Source organism: Corvus moneduloides, chromosome 2, assembly GCF_009650955.1.
Source record: "Corvus moneduloides isolate bCorMon1 chromosome 2, bCorMon1.pri, whole genome shotgun sequence".
In the NCBI taxonomy this organism is placed as follows: domain Eukaryota; kingdom Metazoa; phylum Chordata; class Aves; order Passeriformes; family Corvidae; genus Corvus; species Corvus moneduloides.
The window spans coordinates 118029442-118044045 of NC_045477.1; the positions used below are offsets into that span (position 1 = coordinate 118029442).

At 39.3% G+C, this 14604-nt stretch overlaps 1 protein-coding gene across 2 annotated transcripts in view; it reads right to left on the minus strand.

Moving 5' to 3' along the window:
* Positions 1-1565: 1565 nt before the first annotated feature.
* The window catches only part of TRAPPC10 (trafficking protein particle complex 10), a 38183-nt gene continuing 25144 nt past the window's right edge, over positions 1566-14604 (minus strand). Inside the window, exons 14-23 of one of the 2 annotated variants that reach the window (XM_032100993.1) lie at positions 13690-14204; positions 11163-11304; positions 9714-9881; positions 8829-9058; positions 7916-8016; positions 7436-7562; positions 6567-6737; positions 5029-5206; positions 4435-4629; positions 1566-3631 (exon numbers count right to left, since the gene is read on the minus strand). In XM_032100993.1, the coding sequence (XP_031956884.1) occupies positions 3393-3631; positions 4435-4629; positions 5029-5206; positions 6567-6737; positions 7436-7562; positions 7916-8016; positions 8829-9058; positions 9714-9881; positions 11163-11304; positions 13690-14204 (2066 nt within the window). In that variant the 3' untranslated portion in view covers positions 1566-3392. The remainder of the gene's footprint in view (positions 3632-4434; positions 4630-5028; positions 5207-6566; positions 6738-7435; positions 7563-7915; positions 8017-8828; positions 9059-9713; positions 9882-11162; positions 11305-13689; positions 14205-14604) is intronic. The other variant, XM_032100994.1, reaches the window with a different exon arrangement.

Sequence of the window (14604 nt, forward strand, 5' to 3'; positions counted from 1 at the left end):
AATGGCTGTAAAATAAAACACAAGGAATTTCACTTCAACATGAGGAAGAATTTCATTATACTGAGGGTGGCAGAGCTCTGAAACAGCTGCCCAGGGAGGTCGTGGAGTGTCCCTCTCTGGAGACATTCCAAACCCACCTGGACGTGTCCTTGTGTCACTGCTCCAGGTGACCCTGCCTTGGCAGGGGGTTGGACTGGGTGATCTCCAGAGGTCCCTCCACCCCTGACTATTCTGTGCTCCTGTAATTAAAGTGAAACTACACTGAATGCCCAGTGTATAGATGTGGAAGGTTTCTTTTTAAAGCAGTTTTAATTGCAGTGGAAAGGATGTTGGTGGCCGGTTTGGTTCTTTTCAATTAAAGTGTAAAAATATCACAAAAATACGTAAGGAAAAGAAAGAAAGGGAAGGGTAAGAGTAGATAGTGGAAAGACATCACCACCCATGGATCTATTAATGAGACTTGATTGTTGTAGTCTCTATGTCTCTTGGTCAGAGTGATAAGCAGTCTTCATCCTCTGGGGATGGGGGCCCACAAAACAAAAAGTTCCTCGGGTTATGTACATTCAGGTTAGCATTGGAACACCCAGATCCCTCCCCAGGGAGGGAATTCTACATGTCTGAGGCAAGACTGGGGCATGCATCACCTTCTGAGGGAAGAGTTTCAAAAGGTGTCACGGGTGCTTTGGGGTCCTTGGTGGTCTCAGTCCCCTCCTCTTGGTTTTGCCCGCTCTGTGACCCCAGTTCTGCACCTGCACTGGGGGTTGTGTGGCCACCATGGACCTGAACAGCAAAACTTGCACCAGAAGGGTGCTGCCCTACCTTTGTATTTCCCACTTGAATGGTTAGTGGTGTTTGAGGCATAACAATCCATTAACTCCTTACTGTCCATGCTCCTTCAGCTGGGTCCCTGGATAATCACTCACAGGTTTTAAAGTAGCGTTGCAGAATGTGGAATATGTCAAAATTAAGTTAGGATGTTCTTTGATTGTTGATCTTTGCATACTTTCAAGCCTAGTCAGCAAGGAAGGAGAATTAATCGGTGGAACAGAGAGCAGTGTCCCTTAGTTATGGATATCCTGGAACTAACGAGCTTTAAGGATGCAGTAGATCAAGATGGGGATGTATGTCTATGTATATGTTGCCAACATGGCAACACGTATCCTATGACTAAACTATCTCCATTGTAATACCAAAAGTCAGACCTACAGGGCAAAAAGACCCTGCCCAGGTGAAAATCCTCCCCTGGAGCATGCACAGAAAGCAGCTGGGATTACACAGTTTGTGTGGAAATTACTAACCATTCATAATAGAGGGGCTGTACTTGGGAGGTTGCTAACACTGAACTGCTGTTTATAAATAACAGCAGGAAAAGTCTGGAGGGGTGTGCTGGATTTGTGGAATACCATGGAGCCTCCAGGATTGTGCAATTCTGAAATAAATAAATAATGTGTGTGTAATTGCACACCAGGTAACAAATCTGGTTTTCCCAGACAACAGCAGCTTTGGTTAAAACAGATGAATCAATCACTCCTCCAGACCAAACAGAACTCACAGCAGTGGAGAAGTTGATTTCTTTTTAAAACATGTATATTTAGAACTGTAACGCTTACAATTTCATTAAACAATCTTAGGACAATGTGTTTAATCTAACAGTATATTACAGAACAATGTGAAAAATGATTTAATAGCAAACCATGAAAATGGAATTAGTAATACCTGCAGTGTCAAAGTCACTAACTTGTTACCTTTTCCAGTCAAAGAATCCCAGCAGTCATTCGCACTAAATGATGCTTTGGGTTTTATCCAGAATAAAATGGTATGATTTCCACAGAGAAAGGGCATTCCTTCACAGAAAGAAGATGCATAATAAGAACATTTTCAGCTAGCAGGTCTACTTTATATATCTATTTAGAATTTTTAAATAAAAAATAAATTTAAAAAAAAAAAGTATAGACCAGTGCAGGGTGCCTATTCATTTTTCGACTTACTTGTGGTTCTTTTTGAAAAGAGGATTTGTTTTTTATTTCCCCTCTGTAATTTAGCAGAAGAAGAAAAAAATAATAACAATGAATTTGTCTAATGAGCAGCTCCTCACTTTAGTTTTGCTGACAAGTATTTGACGTGGGACTGTTTCCTCTGTGGAGTCTGTTGACAACGCACCATTATAGATCTGCAAGTAGAAAAGGTCATTCTCACATTAAATGCACAAGTTTCAATATCAGAAGCAGGACATCAGAAGAAGTTGTAATTTTTCCAGTCACAGGTGGATTTGCAACATTCACAAAAATTACACTTTTTTTTTTTTTACATTTTTTGTATTTACATTTCAGATATAAATAATGAAATTCTTTAAGTTACATGTTTTAACTTTGCTTCACGATTATTCTACATCTGCAAGCTTTCCTATATCAAACCAACCTCCTTCTTTCATCATGAATGCACAAGTCTGGCCTCTAATCAGTAATAATTACACTAAGCCTTTATGATGAAAGGTTGACTGTTCAAGTATCACATCATACTGAAATTTTTGCCCCAACTTAAAAACTGGGGCAGCAAACCAAGCCACTTGGAAATGGTAATAAAAGAAATTAATCTGGGAACTCAATAAGCCAAATAATTTATTATTAAATTCTATCAATATCTTTCTTTGGTAAGAAATATGCAAGAGGATGACCCAAAGCCCACCCCCAAAAAAAAAAATCATATAGTATGTGACATCACAGTGTCTACTCTGTGAAGGAGAAAGCCTCAGAAAATTAAGGAATTTTGTTCAGTTAAGATTGTTTATAGCAGTAGCTCTTCCATGCATCTAAGTATGCAAATGATGGAAGTTTAATATAAAATTGCAATGGCAGGAATTAACAATGATCAAACAAACAAACAAAATAAAACCAAACCAGAAAAGCAACTGTTACACCAGTGAATGTGCTGTTGTATGCTCTGTTATGTTTCTGGCACATGTGTGAAAAGCCTGTAAATTATTACATAAAAATTCAGGATTTGGATAATTATATCATCCAACTCTACATTCTAAAATATGTAGGAAGCATGAAACAAATCTCTCAGCTGCCCGACAAAAATAAAGAAGTGGTCCAAAGATTTGGATTTTTTGCTTTTTGTTGCCCTGTGTTGTTGTGATGCAGGGATGTGACTGCAGGGAGAAAACCCAATAGCTGACACAAAACATACTAAAGTGGCAATATAAACTAGCTGACACAAGCCTCACTGTACACTTAAATTGATACAATTGTCTGGTGCTTCCATGGCCAGTACACGCCAGTGCCACAGGTCTCCTTGGAGTTAATGTTGCAACGAAGACTGAGCAGGTCATTATCCCATAAAGTGCTTTCATATCCAGTTCCTAACGGGTTCCTGGTCTCCACTCCGAGCTGTCACGTGACGTTGACCTCCAGAACGTGGTCGTCCTTGCTGGGAATGACAAGGATTTGCATCCCTGTGCTGCTGTTGAAGACCTGGCCCGGGGAGAAGGGCTGGAGCCGGGGCATGGGCAGACCCTTGTGCTCCCCACTCGCTGTGGAATGCAGGCTCCCCCTGCTCCTGATGCTGCTGCTGTCAGCCTGCTCATCCACATTCTTGTCCACAGACAGGTTGTCATTTTCAATCCAGCTATCTGTTGGAAACAAAAAAACCCCCACACTTTTATTCTACCAATTAACTTTAACAGGGCATTTCAGAGCCCAGTCAGTCAGCTTAACACATGTTCACAGTTACTGGTCATCTCTGCTGAGGCAACAGTCTGCATGCTTTTGGCCAGCACCAGATGTAACAGAGTGAATTGCTTTCAAAGTAGAATTTCAGCAGCATGACCTCACATCTGTCACAAGCTACAGGGATGGACACTGGCAGCTCCACTGACAAAAGCTATGTTGCTTCTACAAGGGAATTCACACTACAGCTCTGGGACTCCTCAACAGTACAGATAAATACTCTACATGGCTGTGGTAATTTAAACTCTTCATCTGATCTGGTTTATATGCCACAAATTTTCAGCAGTTCTTTTATTTTGTACTCAATCCCTTGAAAACTGGGAAAAAATTTCAAAGCTAGTGAAGGCACACAATTTACAGACAGGGAAACTGCAGGATTAGGGGGTTATCAAACGGCTTTCACTTGATTATAAATCCAGTGACAACTAATTTGCACACTAATCTTGAAAGGAAATATAAGGGAACAATGCATTTATTATTCCTCCTCAGTGATTTAGGTGGCAACCCAAATTCAAAGTTCCCATTAGAGCAAGTTTCAAATCAGGACTGTGAGTGAAGGTAACAAAGACACCTATGAGCACCTGGTCCATATATGACCAAGACCATCTATTGTCAATATATTTCTTGCCTGCTTTTCTCTTTACACAAGAACACAGAGAAAGCAGAGTAATTTCTGTAAGTAGCCATGCAGTCAAAATGGCCTTACCAGCATCAAGCTGCATGGAGTGAGCAGAATGGTGAGGGAGGTATTTAAACAATCTGACATCAGGGAAAGGCAGATACCCAGCAAACAGTGGCATCACTTCCATGTGGACTTTGTGAGTTGCTCGAGGTGCTACAGGCATAGAAATCACTCCAGAGCTTTTTCCACAGACTGCCCAGTTACTACTGTTGTCGACAACTGCAAGAATAAAGGGAGAACACTATAAAGATCTTCTGTGAAAAATGGAGAACCCTCAGGATAGTTTTAGAGCACTTTGAAAATCTGCATTTTAGCAGTATCTAAAAGCCCACCAGCTTTTATGTGTGAAGAGCTTGCAAGGTAAGAAAACAGCCCTACAAAGAAGGGACCATAGTTGGGCCTCATGCATGTATCCATCCAATCTGAAAAACATTTCTATTCCAGTGGAAGGTAGATTAATAAGGAGAAAATAAAATATTCCCAGTCTAGCAAAATGCAAACTGCTTTACTGAGCAGCTGTACCCACAATACTGGAATATATAGCAAGCCTGGCAGATGTCATTGTCAAGAAAAAATTAGGAGGAAATTTATCAAAATGCTTAAGAAAAATACTCTTACCTTCATACATGAGTTTTGTTGTGCAATATCCATCTGATTCTGTTAATGCTTCATCTCTGTCAACCTCGGAGAGCTCAACAAGCCGGGTGATGGACACCTCTAAGGAGCAGAGCGAGCCTGTTTTACAGTACTCTGCATCCAAGGGTGGGAAGATTTCAGTCTTCACATGGTATAATGTCTGTCAGGAAGAAAACAGTGCTGTTATCAGGAAAAAGGGGGAATTCTACTTGTGTTTAAATTGAACTGGACAGTGGGTACAGTATCAACTTAACTTTACATGTAACAGACACCTCCTGTTAAATCTTCTTAATGTGAGAATCACTTGTAAGCAACGTTCACTTCATTATCTTGCTCAGCTTAGGAAAATCATAGAACATGGAATCCTGGAATGCTGTGCAATAGAAAGGACCTTAAAGATCATCTGGTTCCAACCCACCTGCCATGGGCAGGGACACCTTCCACTAGATCAAATCAAATTTGATTCAATCTATTTTTGATACCAGCAGTGAGAATACCAATTTTTCCTTGACTTCTGTGCTTTAACACAGTCTTTCAATGCTCCTAAATTGACACTAATCTTACTATTTAAACAATTTTTATCAGTTTCTTAGCTCCTCTCTTTACACTACAGAACTAGTTTATCCCTCTTCCTGTCATAGTCCCTGGAATATCAGTGCCCACATTATCGAGCTGATTTTTAATTCCTCCACAATTAAACTTCTGTCAGAAAACCCCCACTGTTTAACATAGGTAGTTGTCTTTAAAAACCCCATGAAGATACTGATAGAGGTGCCAAAAATGGTTGTTACATGCCAGTAGGCAAACACCTGAAATAGTGCTCGGGGCCAGTTTGCAATAAGCAGGAAGAAAACACTGAAAACAGACAAAAGGACTTAACAAAACAAAAGTCTTCTCATGATGCTGCTGTTTACCCAAGCATCACAAAGGGTAACACTGAATTTAGAGATGAGATTAAATAATGTTGATAAAACTTCCTATTAAATGAATTCTACCTAGCCTATAAGCTTCCTAGTTGATCAAAGGAATTAAAAGTTTATCCATAAAGGGGAAGAAGAAACATTTCAGATAATGGCCTAGAAAACCCTAAATATTTCATCAGAGAAGCTCATCTCAAGCACTACAAAAAACAACTCAGATGCTTTCAATAGAAAAGATATTTTGGAAATTGCAATTTGCTTTGGAGAGCACAATCTTAAGCCAGCAGGGAAAAAGCAGCTCAGTAATCTGCAGACAATCTCCATGGCACCAACCCAAGAAGGTGAAAACAGTAAAAAAATGGAACAAGATTAAGCTCAAGTGTTATGGCCCCCACCACATTCCTATGGCAAGGATATGTTTCCACTGTATCATATCAGGCTGCAGTTCTGTCACTCACAAACTGACTTTCCAATGATTCTAAGTAGGTATCAACCTCATTATATAAACAGAATTCTAATGTATTTCTTGATTTTCCCTTTCCATTTATTAGGAAACCATATTCAGTTGAGATATGCTACCCTATACTTAGGAGTACTTACAAAAAAATTTTCCACTTGGAATTCGTAAGTGAACGGCTTCAGGGTAAGAGACTGTTCTTCAGAGGTAGCTGGACAAAAGCTGACTGAAAACAGGCACTGCAAGGAGAGAGGAAGCTCTTTTGTCCACTTCAATTCCCATACAAAGAATATTGATTGCTTACTGTACACGACCTGGAAGAGAATGTTTAGAGTGTTAGCTCCTTCCTTCCTCTCACAAAGAAGGGGAAATGCACACATGCATATGTTTGTCTGTTCTGACATTGGGACAGTTTATAGAAACAAACTCAATAAAGCATTAGGGAAATATGCAACCAAAATGACTAACAGTGAATCTTTTTCACAATGCACATCTTTTTAAAAAGGAAGGATCCATTTCACTGTCAGAATCAAATGTTTTAAAAGGAAACACTTCACATTCAAATGTGCCTGAAAATATTTTCATCTAAAGTCAAATTTAATAAAATTATAGTATGTTCTTATATACTTTTTCTAGCCACCAAGAATGAAAAATTTAATATGTTCAGGCAAGGCTGAAAGAAGCTTCAGGGTTGCCCAGGGAACCTGTGAATGCCCCACATCCCTGGAAGTGTTCAAGGCCTGGTTGGATGGGGCTCTGAGCATCCTGGTCAAGTGGAAGATGCCCCTGCCCAGGGCAGGGGATTGGAACTGGATCATCTTCAAATCCCCTTCCAACCCAAACCATTCAATGATTCTATGGTAAGAAACTGTTCTGCAACTGAACTGGCTTACAGCTATTCCAGTATTTAACTGGAAAGCTGTCTCTACCTGATTTTTTTTTTCCTAAAACCCAATAACAAACTGCAACCATAAGATGAATAAATTCAATAAACCACCAAGTGAATTTTTACCTGTTGAGATGCAGGGTTGAGAGGTACCAGCTGCAAATCTGTACACTCAGCAGAATTTTTTAGGCTGTAGTCTGAAAGCTGGAAACAGAGTTCTGACAAATTCTGTACACAGACTTGCACATATTTCCTGGAAAATACGACACAGTTTGCTCAGTGAAAGCTGAAGAGTTACATTGGAAGAGTCCATGTCCATGAAACAAGGCTGTAAAACATCCTCTTTCATATTAAACAAAACCAAAGAACTACACAGAAACAGCCTAACTGGGTTTATCCCGTGGTCTTACGTCCAAACCCACAAATTTGTTTTATTGTCATGAAAGAACACGAGAGGAGATGCACATGCTTCCAGGGGGGGATACAGTAAAAGCCCAACTTAAATATTAAAAAAAAAAAAAAGGCTGCTATAAATATGAGTTATGAAAGCCAAGCTCCATACTTTGCAAGAAGAAAGAAACAATAAATAAATAATGAGTACATTACCGTTTGCCAGCTGACAACAAGGAATGCTTGGCATTAAAGGGTATGCAGAATGTTAATGCAATAATTGTGGAGTAAATCGACCAAGGACAATCAATGGTCACCTAAAGAAAAAAGGGAACACAGTTCTTATTTGCAATGGTCTTTGGCACAATGATTCTGGTTTTCTTCTCCTTTCTAAGCAAGGCTTTTCTCATCAAGTGTTTATATCTAATGCATCCAGGAGGGGAAGAAATAAAAATAATCAGTATGTAAAAACTAATCTGAAAAAATACAGGGTTTTGTTAGCCTGTGAGTGGGATATGAAATCTCAAAGCAGTGTTTCCTCTAAGAACTGACATACCCAGTTCTGAAGACTATAAATAAAGGAAGGGGAATAGAAGAAAGAAAAGATAAAAGACACCAATGGCATCTTAGCACAAAAACTTGGTAAGGGTCAGTATCAAATAAACTGCTGTAAGATCTATTAGTCAAATGTCTTTATAATAATTTAATATATTAAATACAAGCTCAAAATATTTTAAAAAATGAATTTAATGTATAATTGTTTTAATTTGAAGCAGCATACTTGATTTTATCTTTCCCATAAATCAGAAGCTGGAATCGAAAGACCACCATGCCACCTCTTACAGAGACACAGGTACCCTCCATGCTTTGCAAACTGTGTTAAAACACTAAAACTCAGATTACTAGCCAAGGGAACAGTTGACAATTTATTAACTGCAGTGTATATTTCTGGTTATATTTACAATTTCTTTACATTTGTAACATCTGCTATGGTTTTTGCATATACATCTTTTGAAGGAAAGTAAGTTCCAAACAAGCAAGTTCCCCCTCACCACCACTTGTATTTTGTGAAGTGTTTACCCCTGTGATCAAATACATTTCATAATGAAAACTACAAGCTACATCTTACTTTTTGATCAACAGTAGCCATGCAGTTGTCCTGTTTCTGCTTCTCTTTCTTTCTTCTGTGACTTTCTTTATTTGTAGTATTTTCCTTCTCCACTGCAGATTCCGTGGCTGATGGCAAATACATGACTTCTAGTTCAAATTCAATCACATGATATGCAGGAGCCACTGGCAAGCTGATGCTTGTGATCTTTTCTGAAGACTGAATCCTTAACGATGACTCTGAGATCTTTTCTACAGTTGTGTACAAAGGGAAAAAAAGAAATTCATAGAAAAATATGTGGTGCCATAACCACTTCCTAGCTAGGTTTGCAAAAACAGCAATGTGAAACCTTGTTATAAAACTCCACAGTAACCTCTTCAAACTAGCTATAATCGGCACATGTTAAATATTTAACTTCTCAGGAGTAATGCTCTATCCTTCTGAAACTGCAGGAAGGTAACCACTACATTCCACGTAATAATTCTCCTTCTAATCTTCAGGAAGGAACTAAGAGGGGAATTTAACAACAAACTTCAAACCAGCTAAAGAGCTACTTTAGCCCATCATATGACACTTAAATAAGTTTTTACAAAGTGAAAGCACCTCGTTAATTCTCATAATTTCACTTCAAGCAACCTTGGACACACACACATGCAGCAGCTTCACATGCCTTTTGAATTTCATCAACAAAATTAAAATTGTCCAGCTATGTTTGTAAAAATTCATACTACCATTTTGAGGGTGAAAATTTAAGACATTTCTTGGACTGAAGTACTCAGTTGCAAATCCCTATAATTGCTCTTAATAATGACTACTGACAGTTTCAGTGTTCTTAATATTGCAAGTACAGGCTGCTTCAGAATGACTGAACTCGTCAGCCTTTCAAAGATGATTCATTTTTACTACCTGGCTTACCCCTGGTGTTGGAGTAGATCACTGCCTTGCTCTCAGGGTGGTACAGGATGGGCATGGCATCCGCATTGCTGAGCTGCAGAGTGTCCCCGCTCTTCATGGTGTAGTGACCAGTGGTCACTGTGAACTTCACCTTCTGGGGAATGCCAGCCAAAAGGCTTTCTGAAGGACAGAGCAGGAATTGTTAACAGATTCCAGTACACGGTTACAATGCACTAAGGCTTGTTAGCAAACAGCTGGTCACACACTGGGGTAACTTAAAAGTGTGAGGTTTTGGTGTTATGTGACACATTAAACACAGCTCAGATACAACTTGTGGGGAAAACTTGAGGTTTCAACCTCAGAGCCCAAACCCAATGCATCTTGGATGGCTTAGATGAGCTGGCTCTGCAGCACAGAATTTAGTGAAATACAATACCCCAAAGAATTTACTAAGCTTTTGAAGTCCTCCAGGTTGCAGACAGCTCTGTATTTTCGCACCTGTGATGCCAGTCATACCCACATGCTGTTATTTACATGATCAGCCTAACAGGAATGCCAGTGTGCACACAGAATCATGGCTATCAGTTTCACAGGGGTCCCAAATTTCATTAATTCCCAATAGGCCTGTCCTTCCTTCGCCACACACTGCAACCCCTGTGACTGAAAAGACAGCACAGAATTCATATTAACGCCTCAGCTGCAACACTCAATAGCCTGAAAATAAACCACTATTAACTTCCATTTATACACTTTAATAAACACTTAAACACTACAACAAGTAGTGTTCAGCTGTCCCTGAAACCAATGCATGTATTCAGTATTCATTTTTAATAAGTTTATATTATTATCTCTAGTAGAGAATCCCATTTCTTACTTACTTCTTATAAATATCAAAGGGACTGTAGCATTAAGTTGGGAGGAATTTCTTCACAGAAAGGGAGAATAGGCATTGGAACAGGCTGCCCAGGGAGACAGTGGAGTCATTGTCCCTGGAAGTGTTTAAGGAAAGACTGGATGTGGCACTCAGTGCCATGGTCTGGGTGACAAGATGGTGTTTGGCCACAGGTTGGACTCGATCCCAGAGATCTTTTTCAACCTAATTGATCCTGTGATCACAAACCTAACCAGTAAGGAGTTCAGTGAATTACAAATGTAAATATTCACTGTTAAGCAGTGAGGCAGCTCAAATCACATCTGGTATTTCAGTGACACTACATGTTCAAGTCAATGTTCAAAAGTGACACTGTGTGTCCAGAGCCAAGCACTGGAATCAGTTGTTCAAAACCAGCCGTCACTGGCAGGACAATATGACGGAAAATTGGAAAAGCAAGGTTATATTTTAGACTCAAAATGCAGAGTAAGGTGAACTGAGTAATACTGAAGCCATGAAACACTTTCTCTAATGCCACAGGAGCACGAGAGGAATCATCAAAGCAGCTTCAGCACAGCCACTGTACCTACCAGTCATGGGCTCCACTTTGAGCTGGGGCTCCTGGGAGTACACATCATACTGCACGATCGGGTAGATGTGAAGAAGGACAAACTGCACCTTTCCCACTGAAGTGCACAGCTGCCTGAGCGTGTATGTCCCAGGTTCTTTGGCCTTGGAAGAAAACATTTGAATGGTTTTTTTTTTTAAAATACTTCTAGAACAAACCCTTTACTAAAGACCAGCATGTTTCCATCTCATTTCTATAAGGTACTTTGGATTTGCAAATTAAAACTGCAGATATGTTTTCTGAGTAAATGACAAGATTTGCACAAAGGAGCACCTTTTGCCCCACTGAGATAGAAGCTCTAGAGTGCTGCCTGATTCAAGAGAAAACATCATAATTAACAAGTACTAATAATCAGAACAATTCATGTAGTAGCTATGCTGCATATTTGTTACTTTGGGATGTGTTTTGCCTTGTTTGTTGGTTAGTTCCCCCCAAAGTGCAACATACATGAAAAAACATTATTAAGTACCTAAACAATACCTGTGCTTATTTGGCTAATTCATAAAAACAATTATAAAATCCTACAGCATTTATGTAAGGCACAGCTTTCAGCTCCAGCTACTGATTTCACACATTCCCCACCACACACCCTGAGCCAATGTGTACAAGAAAGTAAAACATACATTTTTCATTTTCAACTCTTCCCATACCTTGAGTAATGGGATTCTGGATGTTTCTCGATAAGATTAAAAACAAAAGGAAATCTGTAACACCTGCTAGTATATTTATTCTTTGCTCTTAGGGACTGCTAGGGAATGGGAAGTGTTTTCTTTTTTTTATGTGTCACTTTACCAAGTATAATACATAAATACCAATGCTGGGTGTAATTAAATAAGTCTACAAGTTATGGAGAAAAGCTGTACCAATCTACATTCAAACCTCATGCAGGTATTTACATAGCAAATCCAGACTGAAATTCAGTATTATGCATTTTGACATTAAAGTCACTACATTTTAGCCCTAAAAAACCAGAAAAGCATGAGTAAAGTAATTCATAATATATACATACTGGTCTAAAGAATTTAGACAATGCTTTCTGATCTCTTTTAAGGCTTGGAAAAAAATACTGGAAGATTGCTGTCAGCATAAGTAATGCTAATCTTAAATGTAAGGGCTACAGAGAGGATCAAACTCCCTCTGGATCACAGAAGCACAGTCATTCCTCTTCCTGCAGAAGTGGTGCAATTAAGCATTACTTTAAGAAAATTCAGAAAACAAGTTGTCAGCAGTTTCTATGCTCTGGCCAGCTGTGTAACCCAGTAGAAGTGACACAGTGTATGACTACAATGATAATGGATTTTTAGTAAATATTTTGTAAATACTGCAGCTCAAATCTAGAGACACTTTCATTGTTTTATCTAATAATACACTGTTAAAATTATAATATGCTCAGATTTTCCCTTTAAGGACAAGTAAATCATGCCTTAAACAACTATATTGTGGGATTCACACTGAGTAGTCTTCCCAAGCAAAATTCTTTTCTGGAAGGAAAGGTTGGGAAAATAGGAAAATTATAAATGCAAGGCTGTCCATCCTCCACTGGCCATCAGATGCACAGCAGAACCAGGCAAATTCAAAGCAGAGCTCTATCTGGCTTTTCATTCAGATCTCTTCTGGTGTTTCCAATTGCTTCCTGATCCCACTAAGTCCAAATGACTGCTCAGTGCAGTCCCTAACAGCTTTCCTCTAGTAATGCTCCTTTATCTGAAATCCAGTTTTACATACATGTTAATTAATTTTACAGAAAACAGCATTTCCAGCCACCAAGGCCTCTGACATGTCAAAATCCCATTAACTTGTCCCAATACTTTGAAAGGATGAGAAACCTCAGAAATTAGGTTAGTAAGTAGTTCAAATGACATTATTGCCATTCCACAGATGATAACTAATAACTAATTAGTTAGTTAACTTAGATGATAAGATGACTAATGGGGACAATTTTAATTCTAACATCTTCTAAATTCAAATACTTGTAGCTGATCTCAACTTCTTACAGGAAGGTTTACTACATCCACCAAGTGAAAAATTATTCTACCACCCTCTGCAGAGAAGAACAGGCTGTCAACCAAATTTAACCACACAATCACTTACTAAAGGGCTAGAAAAAGAATCCACACCAAAGCTTTTAGACATTATTCTGAATGAGCTCAACAGTGTATGCAGTCTTCATGAGCAGTACATTATATTACATATAAATTTATCCGTGTAATTTTTGGCAGCAATAGTCAAGATATTTAAAATAAGTTTAGGAAGGCTGACTCAAATGATTTCAAGTAGAAGAATCATCTGTAGGTTTTAGCATAAATACAACAGCAACCTTGCAAGGGAAATGATGGTGCAGAACAACAAAAAGCTGTTAAGGGGAATGGATAATCCAAGTATAACAGGAAGCAATACAGGCACCACTCACCAGCACAACGCTCTTCCTCAGCCACTATTTTTAATTTTTCCTTCACGAGTGCTACGATCACCCAGCTATGAAAACATACCTGAATATTGAAGGTTATTTTATTGTCCCCTGGTTCCAGTGTCAAGTTGTTGCACTTCAACACATGAGCCCCATCTTCCAAAGTGAGCCCCGAGGGCACGTCCAGGGAAGTGCTGCTCTCCTGCCTCCGCAGCAGCATGTGCGTGTTTTTGCAGATGATTCCTGCTGTGTTCAAGGAGTTGTCTGAGGGGCTCCGCTCGTACATCTCACACAGCTCCAGGGCTGGCAGGTTGTTTCTTGACAAAGGCAGGCCTGCAATTTCATTTGGGAAGCTGATGACACCGTTGGAAGTTTTGTGCTTGGTGAGCCACTCGGCTGTTTTCCTGTAGCTGTTCTTCTCAATGCTGAAGTGAACATGGATGGCAACCTGGTCCACCCGGACAGGGATGGGCATTTGGCTCAGCAAAGTCAACTCAATGCACAACTTTCCACCCACGTGGACAACAGCATTTGGAGGGTCAAAATGCAGAGTTTTCAGCTGGGCAAAGGAGTGCATAGGCAAAATAACCTTTTGACCTGGAAAGATAAAAACAGGGATTTTATTATTCTCCAGTTTTATTATTCTCCAGTGCTGCTGGAGATGAGCAAATCTTTTCTCTTAAAAATTGAAACCCTGGAATTAAATGGATCAACAACTTTTCACAATGAATCATTTCACAACAAATCAATGCTTTCCAATTTTTTATCTTGCATGAGACTTAAAGATGCTGAGATTTGTTTTCCAACAGTTACTTCGACTACAATTTCTACATCCAGGCTATTAAAACCAACTGAATTAAGAGAGATTGTCCAAGCAGAAGTTGAACATTTCACTAGTACAGAACACAGCAGCATTAAGTGACAAACTTCCCAGAGCTTGTACAAGTCTCAGAAACTAATAATCAGGCTGGCACCTTGAGCCAGCAGCTTTACTATG